The sequence below is a fragment of the Columba livia genome, chromosome 25 (assembly GCF_036013475.1).
Source record: "Columba livia isolate bColLiv1 breed racing homer chromosome 25, bColLiv1.pat.W.v2, whole genome shotgun sequence".
Taxonomy (NCBI): Eukaryota; Metazoa; Chordata; class Aves; order Columbiformes; family Columbidae; genus Columba; species Columba livia.
The window spans coordinates 3,780,890-3,807,976 of NC_088626.1; the positions used below are offsets into that span (position 1 = coordinate 3,780,890).

Consider the following 27,087-nt stretch of genomic DNA (forward strand, 5'->3'; position numbering starts at 1 on the left):
GCGCAGCCGGTTTGGGGTGCTGGTCCCTCGCGGTTCGGGGCGCAGCCGGTCCGGGGTGCGGGTCCCTCCCGGTTCGGGGTGCAGCCGGTTCGAGATGTGGGTCCCTCCCGGTTCGGGGCGCAGCCAGTTCGGGGTGCGGATCCCCCCGGCTCGGCACCGCAGCGGGTTCGCGGTGCAGCCGGTGCCGCGGTCCCGGCTGCGGCGGGTGAGGCACGACCGGGGCTTTTATGAGCGGCTCGGGCGGTGCCAGCGAGCGATGGGCAGAGCCGGCACGGAGAGACCTCCCCTTGTCCCCCCCGGTCCCCTCCCTCTGTCCGCCCCCCGGTCCCCTCCGTCCCCATCCCGCTCCTCTCAGCTTGTGGAACCCCCAGGTTTCCCTGCACCCCCCATTTTCACACCTCCTCACCCCTTTTCCAACCCCTTTGCCCTCTAAATCTTGCCACGCTTGCATCCTTTAAGGGAAGCGTTGGGGCTAAACGTGCTCTAAAAAATCACTGCGAGTTTAAAACATGCTGATAATTGCAAAGCAGGTCCCGTTAGGCTGGCGAAACCTTCCCCGCAAAGAGTCTTTTTCTCACATGAATAAGCTGTTGGAGTCTAATTAAACCGCAAACAGAGATTTAGCACCTTCCCACAGTCCAGGCTGATAATATCCACCAGACAGGGGTGATTTTAACTTACTCCTCTGGTGTTTTTATTGGGAAAAAAAATACCGACTGTGTTGCTGCCTGCCAGGAGGAGCTGCTTTTCCATCGGGAAACACAATTCCAGTGCAACGAAGAGGAAAATCGCCTCGGAAAGCTGAGCGTGTCCCTCCGCTTTGCTAAAGGATGCTCCCAAATCGCAGCCTCCCAAATGGTTGGCAGAGGAGATGGGGGTAAAGCTGCAGCTCCCTGAAAACCTGGACAAATTTGGGTTTGAATTGCGCAGCCGAACCTCACAAAGGGAGGATGCCGGGCCTCGGGCTGGAAATCTTTAAACTCCACCACCAGGTCAGTTGTTGGAGTGAGACTGAGCTTTTTAAAGCTGGGTTGGGTGTAGGGGGAGATATATTTTAACCAGGGAGCTCTGAGGGGTCGGGGCCGGTGGCTTAGGGCTCTGCCCTTACCCTGGACCGCTCGATGGCAGCATTGCTTAAAAATGCAGGAGGAAGGATGGGCGAGTGGGGGGAAGCTCCTGATGGGGGCATTTCCAATTCCCCCCCCCTTCCCCAGGCTGATTTGGGGCTTTGCAATAAATTTGGCAAAGGGCGAACCACAAAGGGACACCCTAGCAGGTAGCAGCCCCCCCAGCAAACCCTTTCCCACCCTAGCAAACCCTTTCCCACCCTAATAAACCCTTTCCCACCCCAGTAAATCCCTTCTCACCCCGGTAAACCTTTTCCCACCCCGGTAAACCCTTTCCCACCTCAGCAAACCCTTTCCCACCTCAGCAAACCCTTTCCCACCCCAGTAAGCCCTTTCCCACCCCAGTAAGCCCTTTCCCACCCCAGTAAGCCCTTTCCCACCCCAGTAAGCCCTTTCCCACCCCAGTAAACGCCTTTTGCACTCCAGCAAACCCTTTCCCACCCCAGTAAAACCCTTTCCCACCCCAGCAAACCCTTTCCTGTTTCCTCCATCCCTAAACTGCCCCAAGCTGGTAGCATCACCCCAAGGATGCTGCAGAAAGGGCGCATCCCACCTCCTGCCTCAGTTTCCCCATTAGGAAAAAGGCGGCAACGCCTTTGCTCCTGTTGAAAAGAACCGTCTGCTTTTCTTTTTTCTTTCTATTTTTTTTTTCCTTGTGCTGCTGCCGTGCAAGGAATTGAAATGCAGCCGATGTCTGGAGCGACGCAGGCTCTGGAAGGGGCGTGTGTGTATCGGCACGTTCAGGTCGCTGGTCTGGGGGACGTTTCACCCAAAGGGGACGTTTTCTTTTAACTAGGCAAAAAAAAATATCAATCCTAGTACAGAAACCTGCATGAGGGAGAACAGATGTATTTATTGCTCGGCGCAACCAGATTATTGCGAGCTTTTGACAACTAATTAATGCTTGCGGGTTCCTGAAGATGCCAGCGCTATTCTGAGCGTGAACACACAGATTATTCCAACAAACCCCCTCCTTCCTTTCCCTGAGGATGCTCAAATGCCTTCACATCCATCCTCAGCCCTTCCAGAGCGCAGAGAAAGGCTTTGGAACGGCCAGCCAGAGCCTTTTCCTGTTGTATTTTCGGAAGGATGGAACCTCTGACGCTGGAGGTTTCCCAGCAGAGCCCCCGGGGCCGGCGTAACATCAAACATACGCCAAGTGCCGTCGCCTGGGAGGAAAACTGGCTGTGTCCTTCGGGGAAACATCAGAAATGGGGGTTTTGCAGCTTTGGAGGTTTCGGCTTCTCCACCCACCCTGGCCCAGGGGTTGGAACCTGTTTCACAAAGCTGGTGATGGGTACGAGGTTTGTCACCTCCTGAAAATGCCACAGCTCCTGAACAACAAATATCCCTTTGGGGAGCAAACCATGAGCTGCTGGGGGAGCTGGTTTTGTGGCTTTTGGGTAAAATAAGCACAGGTGGATCAAGCTCTGCTTTAAATTTGGGGTACGGCACTTGTAGCCAGTAAGGCAATAATGTCTTTTCCTAAAACAGCTGGAGCCAGAAGGGAACATCTGCCCTGGCATATCCATCAAACAGAAGAGACAGCGAGGAGCCGCACAAACCGTTTTCCAGGGCACCGAGCAGCGGCCAAGCTGCTCCTTGTGGTTAATTTGGAAATCACCGAGTCTAAAAGCCCAGAAACAAGCTGCCTATTGCAAGCTGGGCTGCACAAGCATGTGCAAATGCAGCCTGGGGGCTCAATTGAGCGTATCTGAGCTTTCCTTTGGGGTTGTGTTTTGCAGGTGGTTGGTATTTGGCAGGTTGGGGTGGTTTGTTAATTAAATCTGGCTCCCAGGTGGCTTTGTGCTGCGTGTCCTTGTGCTTTGGAGACTCAAAAGCAGGGGGATGGATGTTGTGTGGCTCCAAACTGGGGTGTCTTTGCTAAATGTAAGTTTGATTTATGGTTTGTTGTTGGTTTTTTTCTTAGCAGGAGGTGGGTGAGCAGCATGAGATGGGATTTATTCCCTGCAGAGGTGCTGGGTGGTGAAGATCCTCCATTTAGGGCTGGTATTAAATCTTTGCAAAGCCATTCAAAACACATTTTAAAGTTCACTGACCTTGCAGAAGGCGCGTGTTAAATGTTTTCCTTAGAAATGAGCTTTTTGAGGATGTTTCGCTTGATTGTGCGCTCTGCAAGTCACCTCTTGCCCCACCAAGAGCTGTGACATGGTGACAATCACCAACGCGACTCCAAAACCGGTGAATAAGGCAGAGCCACGTGTTTGCGGTTCGCTGCTACAGGCGTTTGGTGCTTCCTAGGTGAAGGGAGCTCTCGAGGATGGATTTAAACCTATATGTGATTTTAAAGGTGCCTAAAAACTCTTGCATTACACTATCCCTTTTGCAGTAGGGTCCTTGTGTGACTGCAGAAGCTCTGAGCTATAGGGGGGATAAGCTGGGGGGTTCTTGCAGCTCTGGAACCCCAAGGCTGTAGGTAGCGATGTGCAAAACCCCATGAATGATGCTAAAGACTTTATAACCACCAAAATCCCAACCTTAATAGATGTGGCGGTGGGGAAACGACCAGCAGAGAGAGTTGTGAATTTAGGGAGATGTGGTTTGGTCAGAAAACGTCCTGAGGACCCGAGATCTACCCCAGGTTGACATAGGACAAGATTCCAGATCCTGCCTTAGAATGAAATCAATGCCTGAAGTGGCAACAAGCTGCTTGGAGTGCGAGAGGGGAAAATAACTGGGATTATACCAAAAAAATAAGGTAAACCCCCACTAACAAAGTAAAATATGGGGTTGCGTTTGCTGCTGTGCTGTATGTGACACTAAGATCAGCAGGAGAAGGAAAATGCTGATGCAGGAGGGGCTGGTAGCAGGTTCCTGAAGGAACCAGCCTGAATTTTTAGTCATGGCTTTGATTTATTAACTGCACCTGCTGTGAATGCTGAAATACCCCTGGCTGGGCTGAGCAGCCCTCACCTGGTTGTACAGAATTATTTGCTCATTTAATCTAGCTTGTGTTAATTTTGTGGCTTACTTTAAACACAGGTTCTCACCAGCAACACTTGACTTGGCCCAAAGTGGTTCCTGCTGCAATTTCTTTTTAAATTTCGCTTCCCACCTCCTTGGAAGATGCCTCAGGGGGTTCATTGCAGGGTTCGTTCCTCTCCATCCCCTCGCTTTCTTTATTCTCCACATCAGGTGGAAGAAACCTGAAACTAGGCTTAACTATTATTTTAGGCTTGGCATGCCCAACCTAAGCAAACGCTTTGGCTGTGTGCGTGGGTGAGTAAATCCCTCTTTGTGCTCTTCAAAAGCCTTTGTGAAAGTTCAAAAGCTTTTTCCTCTCTGCTTTGAACTTCAGAGCTGGTGCTTCAGCACTTTGGGGCAGGATTTAGGGCAGAAAGCATTTAGTCCGGACCCAGGAACATCTGCTACCTGCCCTGCCTTACAAATCCTGGCTTATTTTGTTAAGCTGAGCTGCCTAACAGTCATCACTACCCTGTTTCCCTGAAAATAAGCCCTACCCTGAAGATAAGTCCCAGTGTGATTTTTGAGGATACTCCAAATATAAGCCCTACTCCAAAAATAAGCCCTAGTTACAATTCATTAAAAAAGTCAATTTAAATAATGTCCAGGCAGCTGTACATGTATAAAATTAATTGGTGATAGAATGCAGCAGCACAGGTGTGACAGTATGTGATGACATGACTATATTTGAAGAGATGTTGCTTTTTTGTTCAAGAATAAATGTAGGTTGTTGCTCATGACAAAATAAGACATCTCCTGCAAATGAGCCCTAACGCATCTTTGGGAGTAAAACTTGATATAAACCCCTGTCTTATTTTCAGGGAAACAGGTTGGGATGGGGATGAGCCTGGAGCAGCCATGACCTCCTGCAAGAAGAGCAAGGAGGAGGGACAATTTGCTCTGGAAATGATGGTTTTGTCGCTCACTGATGCGCTGCAGAGGAATTGAAAGCATCAGAAGGGAAGGGTCGTCCTTTGCCTCTTGGTGATGCTGCTCAAGGGGAAAAAAACAGTTAAGAGGGTCAAAAATATCCTTTGTGCAGGTTCGAGGGATGGAGGAGTTGGAGCCTCAGCGTGCTGGAGTCCTCCAGCATCTTTTGCCCTAAATAGAGCGATTTCTCATGAAACGGAGAAGTGGAGGTGGTGTTTGCATCGCCCCGAGTGCCGGACACCTCCAGGCAGGTTGTATTTCTCCCTGACAGCTTGTTCCCTGATTTCTCCCTCCTGTTTCAGAGCCTCCTGCTGCTCTTTGACGCGTCTTCAGCCCAAAATCGCCGGAGCCTAACGCGGGTGTCTTAGCAACGCTCCCGACCTCGCCGGGGTGGATGGTGGTGAAACAAAGACCTGGCTCGGAGGTGTGTTTGAACCCCAGGGGAGACGCGTTTCCTCCTCTTTCTCCCCCCAAAAAATCTGGGAGCTGCTAGATTTGGGTTTATCCCACTTGTGCGTCGTTGCACTTGAAATATGGATTTGGTTTTGCTAGGAAATGACCTGTAGTTATGGGTGAGATCTTCTTGGGTTGTAAATCAAATCAGACTTGGTGTTTCTGACTGTGCTGTCTCCGGGCTCTTCGTGCTCATCTTCCTCTTAGATACTTGCCCATGGTGTTGGGTTCTGGTCGCTCTTTGGTTTGTATCTAAAAGCTGAGAACCGTGGGCTCTCTGGACGAGCCATAAACTGGTTTTTCTCACCTATTTTTCCCCCTCCACTCAGGTTTCCATGCCAGGTTTCCACCTTCAACTGCAACGCAGCGGTTTCTCCTCCAGCTTCTTGCTCCAGAATTACGTGTCGCATCTGAACAGCCAAAGGGGCTTTGAAGGACCCGCTGAGCCGTGGATGGGCTGAAGGATGATGTGATTGATGGTGTCCAGCTCCGGAGAAGCCCAAAGTGTCGTGTCTCAGCAGGAAACCTGCCTGTCAGGCTTTGAGGTAGGTCATAAGGATAAAGGGCTCAACCAGAGACCAGCAAGAGGAAAACTGGGGAGAAAAAGGCTTTTTATTTCCTCCCTGGAAGTGTTGACAGCGCCAAGCCCAACACCATAGAGTTGCACGAAGAGTCAGTTGAGAGCAAACCCTTGCAAACACTAAATAAAAACAGTCCTGCATGAGTCTTGTGGCTCACAAGCGGCTCTGACAACTCTTGGAAATGGGGTGAATTTATCAGCGGGTTTGTAAAGTTGATTAACACTTCGTGCCTGGGGCTGGTGAGCCCCGGCAAACTCCATCCAGGTGACGGCTGCAGAGGAATTTGTTTGGCAAACGCTTCTCCCAGCTCCAGTTCTTGCTCGCCGTGTAAAAAAAGACGGCGGTGATACCGTCTTCATGATATTCGTGGTTACCAACCATGGCCTCCTCCGGTAAAATCCGCTCTGCTCGCTGTCATTGAATTAATGAGCTGGGTCCTAAACCAAGCAGTAGCTAATTAAACTATTTTCAATTCCCAGAAGCTCTAAATTCATCGTCTTTGCAAGGATGCGATATTAAGTGAGATTCAGATCAGCTTTCGCTAGAGGACTCGAGAGAGAAGGTTATTTCCATACAAAACGTCAACCTTGTAACCCTGGGGGCCGGAGAGATCGAGCTGTGCAAATAAAAGCAGCAAGAGATGCTTTTAGCTGAGGAAAACGCAGCTTTTTCGCATGCAAACCACTGACTCTTGTTTTAATGGCTCTTTTTTTTTAGTGTGTGGTTTAATTGGCTGCTATTCTACCCCCAAAATAACTGCAAAAAGCCCTTTTTCCTCTGCAGATTCATTGCCTGTGTGTATTTTGTCTCTAGCTCCTGGTTGGGATTTCTTGCTGTTATTTCATGGTGGAAATAATTTAAGCTGCTGTGAAACAATCTTCTAGGAGATAAAATGGGTTTTTTATGGTGAGTGGTGGGGAAAGGGACATTTGTTGGGTACACTGGAGGCAATAGAGGATCTGAGGATGTGTGGGAAGAATAACGTCCTGAAATTAGGGCTAAACAGCCTCAAAAGAGATGCTGGAGCTGGAGAAGAACCAGAGTTTGAGGTGGGTTTGTGTTACAGAGCTTCTAATTGCCAAGATGCCGAGGCTGGAGGTGCTGGGATGAATTTGGAGTGAGTTCGTAGCAAAAGGGCCATGTGGATTGGAAAACACTCCTCTCCAGCTGACATTTGAGGGGATAAATTGTCAAGAAAAGTTGCCCAAAGTGCTTAGCGTGAGCTAAACCACACCTTGCTCTCCGGCTGCTTCCAAAAGAAGCGCTTCATCCATTTTTGCTGCGGTCGTTCCTCCTTTTCCTCCTCCCAAAATGCAGTTTATGCTGATGACTGTAAATAAGTCCAGCCTGAAATTCGGTTGAAGTTGTATAAGCGCGGCCGGGGATGCATTGACCAAATTGAATGAGAGGTGAGCGATGGTTTTGAGGAGGGAAAGCACCCGTGATACGGCGCCAAACCCAATAAAAGAGAGAAAGGGGAATAACTCTTGACAGCAGCTGATGGGAAGAGAGGAATTGGTGCTTGAATTGGCGATATGGAAAGGTGAGGAGCCACCACAGGGCAGGAATGCGTCTGGAGGAGGAAAATCAAGTGGCATTTTACTACTGGAAATTAAATGGTGGGGGTTTCTGTCTTTTTATTTCTCCTCCAAATCACTGATGGGAAGCCAGGAGGGAATCGAGGTGATGCTCTGAGGGCAGAAGGTGCAGCGAATGAATTAATTAAGGAAAAAAAGGAAAGCGGCTCGTCCCAACGTTCACCGCTATTTAATTAAAGGTATAAAACAGCGCTGAATAGCTGGAGGGAACAAATCTGCTCCAGATGCTCTATAACACTTGCCCGTTGTCTCCGTGCCCCGATTATTCACTATTTTGCACCAAGAACCAGTAGGAAATGCTTCCAGAGCACAAAGTTTAACCCAATAGCCAAGTAAGTGCCCCATATCTATGGCTGGGGGAGATTCGGGTTGAAAAATGGTTGAGGATCGTGCGGTTTTGGCACATTTGTGAAGATTTTGCTGTTATTGCCGCTGCCTGCTGAGAAAAGCTTTTTTGGAGGTTATAACATAGCGCCAAACGTGCAGCGTTTTGGGGATTTAAAGCACAATAAGTTGTGTTTGGCACACGATTAAGCTGCGCTTAACACGAGCAATTCTGGGCTGGGTATTAGGAAAAGCATGAGCCGCCCGAAGGAATAAATCCATTTCAAATGGGGTTTGTTTGGGTACATCAGGCTGCTGGGGCAAGTTTTTGGGGCAAACTAGCTGGCTTCTTTGTAGGAAAAACTTGATCGAATTAAAGAAAGAATCAAAAATGATAAGTTTTATTGATTTGCTGGCCACTCTTCCAGCTTCTTTGCAAACCCTTTTTCTTTTCCACCACAGCCCTTGCAAGTCATGGGCATCTTGAGATGGGAACTTTGGGGACTTGTGATGAATTTAACAACATGTAAAGGGCTTGTGGGGGGCTGGAAATAAACCCTTTATTCCTACCAGCAGCCTCTCAACCAAAGCCACAAAATACAGGAGCCCAAAGGTTCAGATGCTCTTGCTGGAGGTGAAGGAAGCTGTTAAATCTCTGCTTCCCACAAGCTTTTAATCTATTTATTTTATTCTCTTGAGGGCTTTTTTGATAGGAAGGTGTCAGGTCCTTTTGAAAAGCTCAAAGCATCACCAGCCACAACCTGCAGCAACACTGGAGACCAAAGAGAAGCTGAAAACGTCTTTATTTTTGTACTTAAAAAGAGATCTCGGGTCCTGTGGCAGCGAGAGCTGTGGCAGCGCAACCCCAGGCTGGGAGGGTTTTATTGATATTTTCCCTGTACCAAACACCAAGAGCATTTTGGGGTGGGCGATATGTGGGATTTTGGGGGGGAATTGCTACAGCTTTAGCAAACCTGTTCTTAATATTTAGGAAAAGGTCACTGAATAGCTTCTTTAACCCCTCGCTGAGGATGAGAAGGAGCAAGACGCAAGGAGGAAAACTGAACGGGTGCAAAAGCAGAACGTGGCGCAAACTCATCCCCTCCGGTGACAGCATTTTAATCTCACAAACTCCTGCCTCGAGCATTGACAGAAGGAAAAACTCTCCAGTTTGGCCCCCAAAAGAACAACCGCATTCCGCTCGCTATAACTCTTTGTTACGGTGAGAGCCCCGCGCGCGTTTCTGAGCGTCGGCCTTTTATTTATTAAATGAGAGCTTTATTTCGACCCAGCGACGGCTGCCAGAAGCGCTCGAAATGAAGAGCGAAGATTATCCGTAACGCAAACAGCCCTGCTCTCCAGCCTGGGCGCAAATGAAATGAAGTCGGCTAAATTAGATGATCGCTCCAAGCAATTGAAACCCAAATACATCTTGCTGGGGTCGCCTCTCTTCTTTCCTCCGCATGGCGTTTTTTAGGCGTTGATTTGTGTGTTTGCAAGACGATAGTGTGTTTCCAAGTAATTAAAAGCTCGTTAGGGGATGTGCTTCGTGTGGATCGTTGCTGCGATGGTGGGAAACAGCGCGGAGCTGGCGGGAGGATGCGTCATCTCCTGGAAAGGGGAATTTAGGGATAATTTAGGGGGTGGATTTTGGTATCTGGGCTCTGTGCAAATCTGCAGCTTCATGCACATCTTCCCTGAGTGGTTTTCAGCTCGACTCTTCGCAATCCAGCGGTTGCACCGCGTGGTTTGAGCGTCGCAACCGTCGCTTGAGATGAGCAGAAAGGTTTTGGCTGTAAATGAAGAGGGTTTGTTCGCTGCTGGCCCTGAATTCCCAGAGAAAACTCCTGGCTCCGTTACGCTTTCCTGCAGCACGACTCTATTTTTTGGCTCTGCCAAAAAAAACCACCGGTTATAAATAGTCGAGTGGCGCAACTAAACCCTGGGATTCCCTCCTTAAAAGCATTTCCGAAGGGAGTTTGAGAAATTGCCAGATTTTGGGTGTTGTCAGACGAGCGCTGTTGTTTCCGGGCGGGTTGTGCTTTCATGTGCTTTGCTTTCCAAAGAGAAGGTGCTTGGATTCCATCCAACGGGAAGCGGCGCCGAGACGCCGTCCTTGGAGATCCCGCCCGCGGAGACACCTCCAAGTGAGTCTGAATTTCCCATCTAGTTCTTTTTAGGGTTGTAACGAGTCCAAGAAACGCCACCGTGTCTTTGCTGGAAGCTTGTGGATGGAAGAAAAACGGCTTTTAGCCACAAATTTGCCGTTCTGGGGGAAAAAAGGTAAAAATTCCCTTGTGTGTTGGGATGGGGTGATGGCAAAGGTACCTACCAGCATCTCGATGCAACCGTGGGCTTTGCATCCTCTTGATTAGATAATTGTATCATGAGCAGCTCCGACAACTGTCAGGTTGGATAAAGCTCCTGAAGGCAAGAAATAAAAAAGACCTTAATTATTATTTCTGTGGTTTTGACCTCAGGAAAGGCTGTGGGAATGGGTAAGGATGGAAGGGGAGGTGGCAACAGCCAGAGGATGGAGATCGTGGGGGGGTTGATTTCTGAAGAAGCGCGTATAGTGGATGTTGCATTGATGTTTGGATCCCTTGGTGCCGCGCTGGGGTTTTGGGCTGGTGGAGCCATTCTGTCCTTGGCCAAAACTGCCTTTATTTCCTCCGTTTGTGACGGTTCTTCTTTATTCATTGGGTTCCTCCCTGCGGTTGCTGATTTTCCTGCAGCGGTTGAATCATTTGTGCGATAAGTTCAAGCTGAGACCAGCACTGGAAAAAATATATTTAAGGCAAAATATCACAGAATCACAGAATGTGAGGGATTGGAAGGGACCTCGAAAGATCATCCGGACCAATCCCCCCATGGAGCAGGAACACCCAGATGAGGTTACACAGGAAGGTGTCCAGGCGGGTTGGAATGTCTGCACAGAAGGAGACTCCACAACCCCCTGGGCAGCCTGGGCCAGGCTCTGCCACCCTCACCGGGAACAAGTTTCTTCTCAAATTTAAGTGGAACCTCTTGTGTTCCAGTTTGAACCCATTGCCCCTTGTCCTATCACTGGTTGTCACTGAGAAGAGCCTGGCTCCATCCTCCTGACACTCCCCCTTTAGATATCTGGAAACATGAATGAGTCCCCCCTCAGTCTCCTCTTGTCCAGCTCCAGAGCCCCAGCTCCCTCAGCCTTTCCTCACCCGGGAGATGCTCCACTCCCTTCAGCATCTTTGTTGCCCAACTTATACTGGAACCTGGCGTTGTTCCTACCAGATGCAAGACTCTACACTATCATCGTAAAGGAATCAACTGCTGGACCATCTGATCCAGCACCCATTCAGGATTAGGTAGGGATGCTAAAATTAATGCTAATTCTTATTTTTTCTGTGGAAAAAAGGGGTTTTTGTCATGCCACATGTCTTGTACACACACAGTGCAGAACTCAGTGCCTGTTTTTTCTCCGGCGAGGTTCATTTAGCACTAACGAAGATGACTTGCAGCTCTAATTAATCTGAGTAGCTGCGGTTTTCATCCAGCTGGTCATTAATGGCAATTAATACTCACCCTTTGTTGGTATTATCCCCCAGATAAACTGCTATTTAACGCTAAATGGTATTTTTTTCTATCTAGAACCCACTTTTCTTCTAATAGGGGATTTATTATTGGGTGATATGACTAAACACACACTTTCCAGAGGTTTGTCAGGATTTGATGTCTCTTGGCTTGCGCAACAATCAATCAGGGATTTATAAAACCTTTTAAAATGATTATTAAAAAGCCCATATAGAGGAGACAGCTCTTGGTGTGGATGCTATGGATTTGTATTGGGTTGCACTGGGGGATAATGGTGAAAAGGCTGCTTGAGCGACTTGTTTTCTGTTCAGCATTTCTGCCTGGGATAGTCAATATTTCCAAAGCAAGTTATTTAGTCCGTATTTCCCCAGCTGCTCTGGGTCTGTATTTATGTCCGTCAAGTGAGAATTGCTCAGCAGAGCAGTGAAACTGCTGCTAAAGAAGCTGCTGCAACTGTTTTGGGGTGTAAGAGGAAAAAAAACATCTTAAAGATTAATATTAAACATCTTAAAGTTGAATATTTAGAGGCTGAAATTCTGATCTGGGTGATATTTGAGTGTTAAGGGAAGGAGTAAAGCTTTAGAGTCTTGCAGCCCCGTGTGCTCCCGATCCGACAGGTGTGGAAGATTCAGGGCTTGTCCTGACTCCTGTTGTCAATAGGATCAATAGTGCTTTATTTTTATTGGGTTTTGCCTAATTTCATTGCTCCTGCGTTATTTTCCGGCACAGACTCTCCGCACACCCAATGGAAGCGGAATGGGGACTGAACGCTTCTCTTCTCACTCTGCACTGGGAACCTGCTGCCAGCAAACAGCCCAATTACACTTGTCCGCGCTGCAAAAATAGTTTAAAAATAGCAAATTAGTGCAATTTGGGGGGTTTTTCCCTCCCTGGAGGCGGTACAGGAAGGTGACATTGAAGGGATTCCAACTATTTCTAGCGATAAGCTCATCAGTCCAAATTCGCGCTCAGCCTGAAAATATCTTGTGGCGTGACTGACACATCTAAGGAAGCAACCAAGGGATTATTAAAAATAATATGCATTTGCTGTAGAGAAATTAGAGCTGGCTGTTAACCTGTGCTCAGTGCATTCCTGCGCTTCCTGCTTCGGGGTCTCAAATGCTTAGAAAAGAGCCAAACCCAGGAGAGTTTGGGGTAGAGGGAGCAACTAAGGCAGAGCTTTGTTATTACAGGAGCGCTAATTAATTTACTCCCCCACTCGGGGGAATAAGTTGCATCTTTATTGAAGGCGCTCACTCCCTCGGAGGGTTTAATGTGTTTTCCCGCAGCTTTGGGGTTGGATTTTATTGGATTATCACAGGAAACTTTCTGCCTGTAAAGCTTGGGGCCATTTGTGGGGTGGGAAGGGGATCCCCATCCTGATGGGGCTCTGCAGGTGGAAAATCCCCCTCCGGCAGCAGCATCACCCCCTTAAACGGCTGCAAAGCCCCAAATTTTGGCGGTGAACTCCCAAACTTTGGCTGCAGACTCCTAAAATTTGGCTGCAAAGCCCCAAATTTTGGCTACAAACTCCCAAATTTTGACTGCAAACCTCCAAATTTTGGTGGCAAGGCTTCAAATTTTGGCTGTGAACCCCCAAATTTTGGCTGTGAGCCCCCAAATTTTGGCTGTGCCCCCCCAGATTTTGACTGCCAGGTGATATTGAGTGATTTGAACGATCCCTGTTGGTCCCGAGCATGAAACACCGCCTGAGTCATTTCTTCCTGCGGTTAATGATTGTCTACACATGATGCTGCCAGAACCGGGGTCACGTTAATGATTAAAACCCTAATTAAGCGCTGGTTCGTTTCCCCACGTGCAAAATGACTCTACGACCTTCCCCCAGCTCCACCAGCATTGCCAGAGGGGGAAATATATTCAGGAATAAACCCCACGTTGTTCCCATCACTCTGAGAGCGTCGTTAAATAGAGAAAAATTCCAAGTCCTGTTTAAATTCGGACTGCAAAACTTATTCAATTCACCGTTAAGTTTTTTAAAAGCGGTGCCCGATTATCCCTTGTGTCCGGTGTTATTTATCCATTAGGGAGATGGCAGGAGAAATAAATGGGTGATTTAAGGGCAGCTCCTGTCTGTTTGTCCCCGAGATGCAAACAGCAAAGCGTCCGTGTGTGTTTGCGCCGCCGGAAGGACGTTTATTCTTTATCGTCTCTTTTGCAGAACATAAAGCACCGATTAGATTTTATTCATTTTGGAAAAAGAAAAAAGTAATATTTAAAACTTCTGGACTTGTAGTGAAGGGGTTTGAGCATCATGGGGAAAATAGGGAATTTGTGGTGCAGGACCTGCCGCTGCTTTTGCAGATGTGTCTGAATTAAGGGAGTTTGAAGGGGAGTGGAAATAATGCCCAGTTCACATGTGGGACTGCGGTCTGCAGCGGCTCAAGCGGCAGAAGTGATGGGTGCTCCTGTTTGCTGGGTGCTCCCCCGTTTTCTGGGCCTCCCCTTTGCTGGGTACTCCCTATTGCTGGGTGCTCCTCCTTTTGCTGGGTGCTCCCTTTTTGCTGGGTTTTCCCTTTTTCTGAGTGCTCCTTTTTGCCGGGTGCTCTGCATTACTGGGTGCTCCCCTTTGCTGGGGCTCCACGTTACTGGGTGCTCCCCTTTGCTGGGGCTCCACGTTACTGGGTGCTCCCCTTTGCTGGGGCTCTGCTTTTTCTGGGGGCTCCCCATTGCTGTGTGCTCCCCATTGCTGGGTGCTGCCTTTTTCCTGGGTGCTCCCCATTGCTGGGGCTCCCCTTTTCGCAGGGTGCTCCCTTTTTGCAAGGTGCTCCCCTTTTTTCTGGGTGCTACTCTTTTTTTGCGTGCTCCCCTTTTTCTAGGTGCTCCCCCTTGCTTGTTGCTCCCATTTGCTGGGGCTCACCTTTTTCTGGGTTCCCCCCCTTTTTTTCTGGGTGCTCCTCTTTTTGCTGGGTGCTCCCCTTTTGCTGGGTGCTCCCCTTTACTAGGGCTCCCCTTTTCCAGGGTGCTTCCCTTTTGCCGTGTGCTCCCTTTACTGGGTGCTCCCCTTTTTCTGGGTGCTCCTTATTCTAGGTGCTCCCCTTCGCCGGACGCTTCTCTGCATCTTCAGACACCATCTTTCCCAAGCTCCTCTTACTGTTCATTTTATTAAACCCCACTTTTCCGCTCTCTAATATTACTTTTGTACAGCCACACAAACACTTCCCGGAGCCATTTGCTCTCCCGGTGCCGGTTTCCTCCTCCCCACACCTTTTACTTTGAAGCGTTAAACCCCCCTGAGCCCGGCTCTAATAATTTCTCTTTCCTTCCTCCTATTCCCGCAGGCGCCGGGCAGCTGAAAGTGGTGTCCAAAGGAAGGTTTTACACACAGTAGCAAGTTACAACAGGTAAAACTGGACGTTGTTCTCCAAGCAACTACTCGGGGGGCACTTCTGCTGGATTTGCAGCCGCCGCTTCACCCTTTGCTGCCGTGGAGCTCCTGGGATGGCTACAGGATTGCCATGAACTTGTTCAGTACACCAGCGAAGGTGGGAGATCCTGATTACAACGCATTTGCTGTTAAAAATTTGCTAGAGGTCCAACTGCGCGCTGATTTTTGGCGTGATTTTTAGAGCAAAACCAAGCGCCGAGCTCAATAAAGGGTTAACGGCGCCGCCGCCGCTTCCCTCTGGCTGCTCTCTGCTCCTGCCAGGCGGAAGCTGGAGCGAACAGTTCAAGTTCAAGGCTTCTCTGTGTGCATGGTCGCTTTTTCGCCTCCCCGGCCGGAGCGACAACGATGCCTCAAGGCTCCGAGTGCCGAAATTCCCACCTTTACTACTACAGCATCAAATTCGCTCTGTCCACCTACGCCACCCTCTTCTCGGTAGGTGCTCCGCTCGCTTTTCCGTCCTTCCTGCTGCTTCCCTTCACCCCTGTGGGCTGGATTTTCCTTTTCAATGTCCAGATTTCCCCTCCCAAAGCATCAAATCCTTGTGTTAAAACCCCCGTGCTGCGCAACCCCTGTGCTTGGTGTTAACCGGTTCCAAAAGGGGGTAATTTTAGGGGAAACTGTGGTTTTGGTGGATTTAAGAGCCACCCCCCTGTGGTTACCCTTCCCCAGAGCTTCTCTCGCAAATCTCTTGTGCCAACGAGTTGTGTTTCGAGGTATTTGGAGCATAAATGTTGAAATTTCACATTTTCACTGTGCAAGCACCCATGGGGGGATGTTACAGGCCGGATTCCCCCTTGCTCATCTTGTCCGTTGTCTTTACATCATTCAATAAGGACAAGGCATGAAAGCAGACACGGAGTGGTGGGTATTTCAGCCACGTTACTTATATTAAAAGTTAAAAATACAACTTGTTTTCAAGCAGTTTCGAACCATCGGTCAGTGCGAAGCTCCCCCAGCACCTGGAGCATATGGTGGAGCAGGGGAGCAAGAAATTCTCTGTTCCTTTAGGGTCTGTGCATCCTCAAGATACGAATTTAGCATCTTCCCGGGGTTCGTCGTGCATAATCCAGTCCGTATTTACAGATATTTCATTCTGAGGTTTGAATAATCCTCTCTGCCCCGTGTGCGGGGCGTGCGTATCGGTATGTGGATCTCATTGTGCCGGTGTAATTGCAGAACTACCTGCTTGAGTTCCCAGGCAGGTTGTGAATGGTAAACAGGGTTACAAGCAGCGCTTGAAAACACTTCTAATTTCCTTATTTATTTTGTTTTACAAATGAATGAGCTCATTGGGAGGGGAGCGTTGAACCCGTTGTCTCACTGTGCCAAATGACTTGTGCCTGCCCCAGGGCACGAATAAGAATGAGGAAAAAAGGGTCTTTTTGTCGAATATCTTACTGGTTTTCTTGTGACAGGATCCCGAGTGGGGTGACCAGTGAGACCAAAACACTGCATTTCTTACCCCATTTGTGGCTGCGGTTTGAGTTTTTTGGGTAAGGACAGCGCGATGTTTTTGTTCACAAAATTAATCATTGGGAAAACCCATCCAGGTGGTTTTGATTTCTCTAAAGAGCCGAGTTTTGCTCGTTTCGAGGTTTCCCCGACGCTTTTAAGAGGCCGCGGGGCTGACCTACTTCTGGCTCATTTGCACTTGTCGCCGTATTAATTCACCGGGGCTGCCGAACCGTTCAAAGCCTCGTTAAGCAGACGTGACCGGGGCCTCGTTTTGCCAAACACGCTCCATTAAAAGAAAAATGATTGTTTAGGAACTTCTTGTGTTACGTGAAGGCTTCGAAAATTTAAGCCCATGGGTGAAAATTGGGTGGAATACAACGTGAGTTGGTTGACTGTGAAGGATTGAGGATGTTTGGGGTGAGATGGATCGTGGGTTTTTAGTTGTACCAGCTGGCAGAAAACTGGATCTGGTGCTTCTAGATCCTTTCCTGTAATGGAATGAATTAATCCCGTGATTCTATCATATCTTTGAATCATTAAGAGCATTCAGGACTTTTTATATTGAGATTTCTCACCTGCACGTTACAATAAAACCTCCTGAGGAGGAACAGGGGTGCCCTGACTGCTCATTTGAAGGCAGATGGATCTTGGATGGAGGATGCGGCGATGCCCCGTTCCCTCTGCTCCTCCCAGACTCACGTAAATGTGATTGGCAGGGTTTGAAGCCACTGTCATTGTGATTTTTTGGTGTTCTAGGAGGAATTCAAGCCTCACCTTGACTCATCTAATTAACGCCATTCAACCCGTAACAAGCCGTATCTGCCGTGCCTGAGTTTGGGTGAACGTCCCCGTGGCTTCGTGGAACCTCTTTCCTTTGGTGTTTTGGGTCTCGGCCGAGCGGAATGTGGCGTCTCTTGGGTGTTAAATGGGATTTTTAGGACAGGGTAGGACCGTGCATGTCTCTTTTTAGCGCTGGTAGGACCATGCACCTCTCCTATCGTAGCTGCTTCTGTGCCAAAACTAAACCATGCAAGGATGGAGAAGCAACGATGAGCATCAGAGACACAAACCACCCATTTGGTACCCCAAAAACCCTGCCAGCATTGCCACAACGATGCATTGTATTATTTTCTGTTCAATAAGTGCCTTTCATCACACTTCTTGACCTCCAGGTCTCTAAATAACATTATGATTAGTGATTTCCACCTTTAGCTCTTCCCCATCCCAGGTCCCCAACTCCCTCCCAGCTCTTTCTTTCCATTAGACTGAGGAATTTCTGCAGAGGAAAACCAGCATCTCTGTTATAAGACGATACAAAGTTGAAGTGAAACAGCTTTAGAAATGGGCTGCAAAGGTGGGGAAGGGTCGGTCAGAGCAACTGAGAAACTCAGCTTTGTGATTTTATCCGTCCAGGGGTATTAGAGGGAGGAGAGTGAGTCACAGGGGTTGTTTTTGGGATGGAAACAGCAGCTGGACATCCCAATGGCTGCTCGTTACCCTCTATCCACTGCCCACTCAGCTCCTACAAACTCCAAGATGTATTACAATCAAAAATTAAAACCCAAAGGTGATTTCTTCCCAGCTTATAGAAGGAGAATTGATGCCGGACGCCTTTGGCGCAGGGTCTGGTGGAGTCGCAGCCACCCCTTTGGTTTTCCCTGTGGTCACGCTTTGATCGCATGTTATTATCATATAGAAAGGAGATAATGATCATCTCGTTAGAGGGTAAGTGCACATTTTTCTTTTAAACACATTGCAGAGCAGCTGTAATTACCGGCTGCTCTCTGTCCTGGTGTTCACTGTATTATGGTGATCACGGGGCAATTAATACATAACTACAGATGATTTACCAGCAAACTTCATTATGTGCTTTACCACGTCCTCGAGTGTGGGTGGTAGGAAAGGGTTGTGATGCCAGGAATTGAAAATATCCATGTTGATTGAATTCTTACGGCACAAACAACCCCCAGAGAAACCCGGTGATGGAACCCGGCGCAGCCAGACTTGGCGAAGGGTGACGCAAGCTTTTCCTACAGCGTTCGGCGCTCGTCTGCGGCTGAAGGGAGACGGGACAATCAGGTTTTTGATGAAATAAACATTTATTCGCGTTGCAATTTTGCCGGGTGCTGCACAGATCCTGACACATACTTTGGTTTGCTCCAAATCCATCATTTTTCTCACAAAAACGCCGCTTTTCAGGGATTTCTGCTCTTTCTCCCCGGCTCTTTTCCATCCAGATCCCTTCCTGCAGCAGCATCGCTCCCTGCTCGTCCTTCCAAAACTCCTTATATCCCAGCGAGTTTCCTTCGCAATGTGGGAGATGTGCCAGTAAATCCCTTCCACAAGGTGTGTGTTGCTTTGCAAGATGCTTTTTTATGCTTTAAGCTGAGTAGAAACAACCCTTTTCTATTATTTTTTCAATCAAAAGGTGCTTTTTAGCCACCAGGCCCCACCTACAGCACCAACCTGTAGCAAAGCAGCTTGCAATGGGTGACCTTTTAAACTAGAACTAAACAAGGAGAGAGCCAAGAAATTCAGGTGGGATCAGCTCAGTGTTGACTTGTTAATCCCAAGGGCTAATTTGAGTCACTTGAGCAAAGCACGCGGCTTTTTCTAAGCCACGAAACCCCAAAAAAGCTGCGTGGCGTGGCTTGGGTTGCTGTTTCGAGGATGCTTTCGGCCATATAAAAGCTCTTTTTAAGCAATGCACGTGTCCATCCTGAAAACCCTTCTTGGTGTTTCTCCCAGGTTTATTCCATGCACTTTCCTCTTCCCTCCCTCGTATCTCAGATGGATTAATTAATTAAGAAAGTGGTTCTGATTGGCAGGCGGGAGGAACGGCAAGGATTAGCGTGATGTGCGTTAATATCTACCCCCCGCCTTCACATCCAAGTGTATTTCCCGGGACGCCGCCTGAGAGATAAACATGAAATCAAACCAAATCCCAACCCATCAGCCTGGTGCTTAAAATAGAGTTGAAAAATGAAACCGTGATTAAAAGCCCGTTATCAGAAACAGGCCCGTTTAGTTTCAAATAACTAAAACGTCTGTAAAACATCACGAGTCTCAATTTCATTTTCGGAGAGATTTCAGTTCTTTGATAGATGAGACGGAGCCTGGAAGCGGACAGTGATTGATGGATGTTAATGAACTACTAAAACGCACCAGAAATAGCGCCCAGCGGAATAGAGGAGAAAAATTCAACTCCCAAAAAAGCGAAGGAAAAAATCACCTCCCAAAAAAGCAATAAAATAAGGATTGAATTTGGACTTGATGATCCTTGTGGGTCCTTTCCAGCTTGGGACATTCTCATTGTCAGCATGAATTAGCACAACAAACTCATTAGGAGCAATGAAGCTTTTTGGAAAGGAGAAAGCAATGAACAAGGAGCCCAAAAAATGAGGTTTTCATCTTTTTTGAAGATGTCGGCGTTTAGAGCGCGGGTGTCTGTGGCCAGGAGCAAATGGTGCTTTTTGAAGCCTGGCTTTATCCCGGCATTGTTAGGCTCTCTTGTTTAATTAGAGCTGTTTCATTGGAAGGGGAGACAGTGGGGGAACGTTGTCATAAATAATCTGGTGCTTTTCTTTATGGTGCTTTTCATCCAGGGATCAAAAGCGCTTCATAACGGTGCTGTTAGTTTGGTTTTTAATTGTTAGTGCTGGTGTGCAAAGAGAGAGCGAGCGGGGTTTGGGTGCAAGTCGGTGCTTGAGCTCAGTATAAAAATGTTGGGGTGAAATGAGCAATTTTGGGGATCGCGCTGTCTCAGGGGGGTCCTGGTGTCAATGACAATCGGCCTCTGGGTCTGTCAAACCCACGGCAAGGACCAAGCTGAGCATCCAGGTGGAACGTAAAGATAGAGACAGGGATGAAAGTACAAAAGCCTAGTAAAACCTGGCTTAAAGCTGTTCAGCTACACCGATCCTTGCAATTATCCATCCCTTGCTCAACCTTGAGCAAAGGGGACGTGCCGAGCACTGATGGCGCCATTTAGGTGAGTTTTCCGTGACTGTTTGAGACATTTCCATCTCCACCTCTCCCTCGGCACCTCAGCTTTTCTCCCCGTTGGCGTCCTAATCCCGTCTCGCGCTTCCCTTGCAGATCCTCGGCCTCGTGATCCTGTGCGTGGGGATTTACGCCGAAGCGGAGAGGCAAAAGCACAAAACCTTGGAAGGGATCTTCCTTGCCCCGGCCATCATCCTCCTCCTGCTGGGTTTCACCATGTTCGGCGTCTCCTTCGTGGGCATGGTGGGGAGCCTCAGGGACAACCGCACGCTGCTCAAGACGGTAAGGCCGGGACCGCGCTCGCCGGACAGCCCTTGGGATGCCACCTGATCTCCTCCTATGACAAGGTGACCCAACTTTTGTAGATGAATGAAAGGCTGTGGATGTTGTGTGGACTTCAGTAAAGCCTTTGACACCGTATCCCGCAGCGCTCTTCTGGAGAAGCTGCAGCTTGTGGTTTGAATGGGTGTATCTGTGATGAATGGAGGGCTGGACCCAAAGAGTTGTGGTGAACGGAGCCAAATCCAGTTGGCGGCCGGACATGAGTGGTGTCCCCAGCGCTCAGTATTGGGGCCGGTTCTGTTTAATCTCTTTATCAACAGTCTGGACAAGTGGATCAAGTACACCCTCAGTAATTTCACAGATGACACTGAGTTGGGTGGAGTGTTGATCTGCTGAGGGCAGGAGGCTCCACAGAGGGATCTGGCCCGGCTGGGTCGATGGGCTGAGGCCAATTGTCTGAGGTTCAACAAGGCCAAGTGCCGGGTCCTGCGCTTGGGCCACAACAACCCCATGAACGCTGCAGGCTGGGGAAGAGCGGCTGGGAAAGGCCCTGGGGGTGTTGGTGCCAGCGGCTGAACGTGAGCCAGCGTGTGCCCAGGTGGCCAAGAGGCCACCAGCGTCCTGGCTGGTACCAGCACTGTGTGGCCAGCAGGCCCAGGGCAGCGACCGTCCCTGTGCTGGGACCTGGGGAGGAAAAACCTCGAATCCTGGGGGCGGTTCTGGGCTCCTCAGCTCAGGGCTCAAAATGGTGGCACCAAATCACCTCAGGGCTCAAAATGGCGGCACCAAAATCACCTCAGGGCTCAAAATGGTGGCACCAAAATCACCTCAGGGCTCAAAATGGCGGCACCAAAATCACCTCAGGGCTCAAAATGGTGGCACCAAAATCACCTCAGGGCTCAAAATGGCGGCCCCAGGGGTGGCGGGATCACCTCATGAAAGCCCTTGAGGTGCTGGAGCGAGTTGAGAGAAGGGAACGGAGCTGGTGAGGGGCTGGAGCACAAGTGTGATGGAGCGGCTGAGGGACCTGGGGGTTCAGCTGGAGAACAGGAGCTGAGGGGAGACCTTCTGATCTCTGAACTGCCTGAAAGGAGCTTGGAGCCAGGGGGGTCGGGCTCTGCTCCCCAGGAACAAGCGCCAGGAGCAGAGGAAACGGCCTCAAGTTGCGCCAGGGGAGGTTGAGGTTGGATGTGGGAACAATTTCTTCCCCAAAGGGCTGTGGGACATTGGAACAGGCTGCCCAGGGCAGTGCTGGAGTCACCATCCCTGGAGGGTTGGACAGACGGACATGAGGTTCTCAGGGATGTGGGTTAGTGCTAGAGTTGGGTTATGGTTGGACTCGATGATCCTGACGGTCTCTTCCAACTGAAATGATTCTGTGGTTCTATGATCTTGGTGACGTCAAGGAGCAAAATTAATGCATCTCAATGAGTCACCACCACAGCTTACACGGGAGTTATTTTGGGGGCTGAGTTCCCACCTCTTGTGGAGCAACGTCTTCACTGTTAAGTTCATTTTAGCCCTGGCAATGCCAATAGAAAAGAGCTTCATTTCCTTTTGCAAGGGGGTTCTTAGAGGGAAAATCTACCTTTGAAGTGCAAAGTGGCCGAGATCCTGGCCATGAGGGCAAAGCTTTTGGCTCCTGATCTGCTTTCCAGGGTTTTTTTGGGTGTGTTGCTCATTGCCTTGCTCTGGGGTGACAGCTCGGCCTCCAGCTCGGAGCAGGAGGCTGCAAGGTTGGATAAGCTCAATTTTGAGCCATTCCCTGCATTCAGATGGGGACAAAGCTCTTCCATCCTGCTCAGCCAGGGCGAGTGTCAATCAACGAGCTCCGTGACGGCTCCGTCAGCTTTTCGGCTGCGTCTGACGCTCCCTCGGTGAGGAAGATGCTTTCGGATGAATAATCCGCGCTGGTCCGCGGAGCCTCCCTGGCGACACACACGTGCCTCGCATGCCAACGGTTTGCATAACGCCTTCCTCTCCCGCTGCTTCGGGTTGATGGGTTTATTAAAATCAAACACTCCGGGTAGCTAGTGCTTTTAAAAATCACAGTATCGCTTTTAAAAATCGCTCAGCGTTTGCATTTCCGATTAATCCAGAGGGGAGCCCGGACCAGAAAACCAATATTGTCTTTGCTTCTGCAGATGCAATTTTAGTGGCTTTTCCATACGTCTGGTGGGTGTTTGCGTTGCGCTTTCAAGCGTTGCTGGGCTCGAAGCTGAGCTCCATTCCAGAGCTGCCCCCGCACCCCAGCGCTTTGGAGGATGCTCTCCATGAGTGGCCAGAAACGGCCCCTCCAAGTGATATTTGTGGTGTTGAAATAGCTTTAAAATTATTTTTTAATTAATTGCCTATCAACAGGCTTTTTTCTTTCTCTTTGGATGCCTAATTCAACCAGTGCGCATTCACCTGGACTCGGTTATACCTCAAACATATACCCCTCTTTTCCTGTCCATCAAAGCATCATATTTCTATACCATCTAAGCCTAGGAAATATATTCTGCCACAACCATAGTGATGTTGCTTGTGGAGGATATTTCATCTCTATAATTTCTCTGCTTTTCAAGCTATTTACTATTGTGTTAATTTGATCGAGGCTTATTCCGAAGAAGGATAAATACTTCAAATTTCCGCTAATATTTTTCTTTCTGTGCTAATACTCGTGAATCACGGTTAATACGCCGCTTCCGCAACTCAGACTGAATTCAGAAGTGGAAAATTGACACATCAGAGGGTAGAAAATCTCATCGGTGAAGCAACCTGGGGCGACAGGAACCCAAGCTCATTAACTGCGTTTCACAGGTTGTCGGACGAATCAATTCTACAACAGGCACGGCTGAGACAAAGAAATAATCCTGCCCGTTTGTGTCGGCTTTTCCTGCCCGTGGATGCAAACAGCTTCACGCATGCCACGGGGAATAAGTAAAGCCGGTCGATAACGCATCCCTTTTGGGTAGGATATAAGAACGGGATGTTCGTCTTGTGCGTCGAAATACGTTGTAGTTCTGGGTTTTTAGGGTTACTCGAGGCTCCTCAGCCGCCTTTTGTTGGCTGAGCAGCACAATTGGCTTATACTACATTAATTATCTGGTAGTGGATCCAGCCCAATTCCCAGTTTTCGACCTGAAACACTGTTCCCCCCATAGATATATTCACCTTGATGGGGAATGGCACGAGGAGGAGAGTGTGACAGTTTGGAATCGCCGAGATAAGTAAAGATGTTTGCACAAATACAGAAGGTGTTTGTGGTCTGCATGGAGGCAAAGACCATAATGTTGTCTTTTCTTGTCAGAGATTTTCTTTATAGGATTTTTTTAGCAGCGTTGCAAGCTCCTAGAAGATGAATAAATGGATTTAAAGAGCATCTCGAAGAGCCTGAACCACGAGCTGGCTTTGTGCATCCACCTCTGGCTCGGGACCATATTGTGAATTCTCTGTTGGTTTTATGTTGGAATTGGCTGTGAAGCGCATTAGAATTTCAACCCGTCACCCCAAAGTGGACACTTGTAAGGAATTTAAGGGGAATTTCACAGCGGGACGTCCTCTCTGGTGTAGAAGCCCTTTGAGATGTGGGACATTAGGGGTTACTTTTGGTTGTAGTTGTTTCACACCCACTGAATTTTCCTGGGAAAACTCTTGAAAATATGTTTTGCTTTAGTGGGTTTTGTGCTTCGTTCACCTTGAGGGAGAATCTGGTGGTGCAGGGACCACAGAGGAGGGATCAGTGAGCCCCAAAAATGGGCTTAAAAATCCATATATTGATGGCAAATCAATGCGTGCAGATGTGCTGCAGCTGCTGCAATGCCTGCACACACATTTTCAAGCATCCCAAGTTAACAATGAGCACAAACACCCTGAAATTCAAATCCCTAACAAAAACTGACTTGTCTTTTCATCTCAAAATATGGCTTATTAATCTGGAGAGCAGGCAATCAATTCCTCCCTGTTTAAGAGAAAACATTTTGATCCCTACAATAATTCATCAGGCAGCACTTGGTGTTAAATACCTTTATTTTGTTTTTCCGTGAGATGCGGTGGATGTAGATGCTTCTTAAATCCTCATTTATCTCCGTCACTTAGTGCTGAACAGATGGGGTTTTATTTTCTTTAACCCCCTGGAGAAAAATCACCATTTCTCTTAGGAAAACCACCCACCTCCTCTTTGACATATTATTCCAATATCCCCCCTGCAAGGTACCACAAATTTGGGGTTTAATCTTTTCCTTCTGAATCTTATTCTCTCTGGTCATTACCTGTGATTGTGATCACTCTAGAGTGATTTACCTTCTTAATGTGAAGTTTTAATAGATAAAAGTTGTATCTCGTGCTACATTTTGATTTCCCAGCGTCTCTTAACGTTGATGCACGATGAAGAGAAGCTGATGAGCCCCTGAGTAAAGCCCAGGAGAGGTTTTTGCAAAGCCTGACATGATCTTAAGATCATCCAAGTGGTTTAAACTGCATTAGGAGTTTCCACACGACTCTTACCGAGCGTAAACCAGATTATTGAGTCTTTAACAACCTCTCTAATAACCCGAGCAAAGTTTATTCAATAAACGCAATGCCTGCTTGCAATTATTGAGTTTATTAGACAAATTTCAGGTAAAACCTGGGGATTTTAGCTGCTGGCGGGTGTAATTGGTGTTACCGAGACTTGTAGTTAATAGATGGGTTGAGAGTTTCTTCTGTCGCCATTGACATTTGCAAAGCTTGAAGAACTGTGGATAGTTTGATGGAGATGTCTTGGCTTTGCTTTTAGGGGTGATTTAGTGAACAGATGGTAAAAATCAATATTTATTGCTGGGTTAGAGGCTGGAGGAGCTGGGATGGTTGGGTTTAGGATCTGGAAATGCGATGGGACAAGCAACCGGGTTTTGCGGTTGAATCTACCCAAACTGGCCCCACTTTGTGGCTCTTTTAGAGCTGTTTTTGCTCAAAACGTGTCATATCTTCCTAAACATCCCCTGCCTGGGGGTTTGGGACCTGTGTGTTCATCCCATGGATATTTCACCTTCCAAAAAGTCAGTAAATCCCTGAATTTTCAGAGCTGGTTTTGATAGAATTGGTTTGATTTGATGCAGAATGGAAGAGAAATAAGGGACCGGGTGCACCGAGAAATCCGACTTTCCCAGTTTTCTATTTGGTGTTTTAGGCTCTTCCTTTCCTGCCAAAATTTGTCACCAATTTGGGTTGTGACAGTGAGAGATCAGCTGTTGCTGGAGCTCTTTTGGCCTTTTGCAGGTTGTTTTTATATACATATATATATATAAATATATATAATCAATATAAATATACATAAAAATACTTCTAAGTATAGAAATGTATATTTATATCTATGCTACATATCTATATCTATTTCCAAATAGCAACAGCAAGATGTGCAAAGCAAACTCCTGCAACCACCGCCACCTTTACCATTGATTTTATTTGCTCTTTTACGCTCAAGCTCAACCCGCAACACGACTCCCTGAGCCGGGCTTAAATTAAACCTCCCCCTCCCTCTCCAGCCCCTGATTGCCCGTGTCAGTCGAGCGCTGAAACGCTGGAAAATCGCAGCTATATCAGGTTTGAAGAGGGGAACGGTGGGGAAATGGGTTGGCAATCACCGAGCTATTGTGCCGATGGAGCATTGGGAAGATAAACTCCCCCCTCAGAGAGAACCAGCGACTCCAGTGATTTGAAGCTTGGGGACCTGGAATAAAAGCAATCAGAAGAAGGAGCACTTGGAGGGCTGAACCGGTCCAAGCAGCTGGGTTTTATTTTGCCATTGTGTGGAGAAAAGGGCAAAAATTACGCCGAAAACCTCAATTACATAAACCATCCCTGTGCCGCATCCCCAACGCTAGTTGATTACCCACTTAAAATCAGTTTTAAGCTGAAAAAACCTCTAAGTAGCACCTTCCCTTTATTTTTCTTCTGCGTTCGGAACAATTGGGTGAAATAGTTGGAAAGAGTTGATGCTTAGTGGGCGCTTAAACCACTTGGATATTTGATTTGGGTGAACTCATTGTGCTTTTGTGCTGTTTGAAAGCACTTGGGTGAGAGCAGAGGATTTGCACGGGGTATCCAGGTCAGCAAAATGAAATAATACCTTGAATATTTGCAGCAAAGAAGCAAATTTCCAAACCTGAGGACTTGGGAAAGGCTGAGCGTGACCCCCTGAATGCGGCGACCCGGCGGCTGGAGGATCTTGGGGTAAATTCACGCTGAATATTCCAATATCAACAGGTTTCGATGGCGCTGCTTTAACTCTCACAAAAGCAAATTAGCATACAAATAGAAGATTAAAAAGAAGATGGAAGCAACTCCTTCCTGCAGAGTTTTAGTTGGTGATCTGCATATATTTAATTGTTTCTTCCTAAGCCTGTTGA

The 27,087-nt window shown here is 48.1% G+C and overlaps 1 protein-coding gene across 21 annotated transcripts in view; it reads left to right on the forward strand.

The window, feature by feature from the left end:
- Positions 1 to 27,087, forward strand: part of LOC102087877 (tetraspanin-15) — an 84,345-nt gene that overhangs the window by 26,365 nt on the left and 30,893 nt on the right. For 3 of the 21 annotated variants that reach the window (XM_065040660.1, XM_065040655.1, XM_065040651.1), the window contains 6 exons: positions 5,345 to 5,466; positions 5,825 to 6,040; positions 7,744 to 8,006; positions 8,990 to 10,145; positions 14,871 to 15,409; positions 20,531 to 20,716. In XM_065040660.1, coding sequence (XP_064896732.1) covers positions 15,323 to 15,409; positions 20,531 to 20,716 — 273 coding nt within the window. In that variant the 5' untranslated portion in view covers positions 5,345 to 5,466; positions 5,825 to 6,040; positions 7,744 to 8,006; positions 8,990 to 10,145; positions 14,871 to 15,322. Of the gene's footprint in view, positions 1 to 242; positions 993 to 5,344; positions 5,467 to 5,824; positions 6,041 to 7,743; positions 8,007 to 8,989; positions 10,146 to 10,168; positions 10,282 to 14,870; positions 15,410 to 20,530; positions 20,717 to 27,087 lie in introns of those variants that run through there. The other 18 variants (XM_065040657.1, XM_065040658.1, XM_065040659.1 and 15 more) reach the window with 16 other exon arrangements.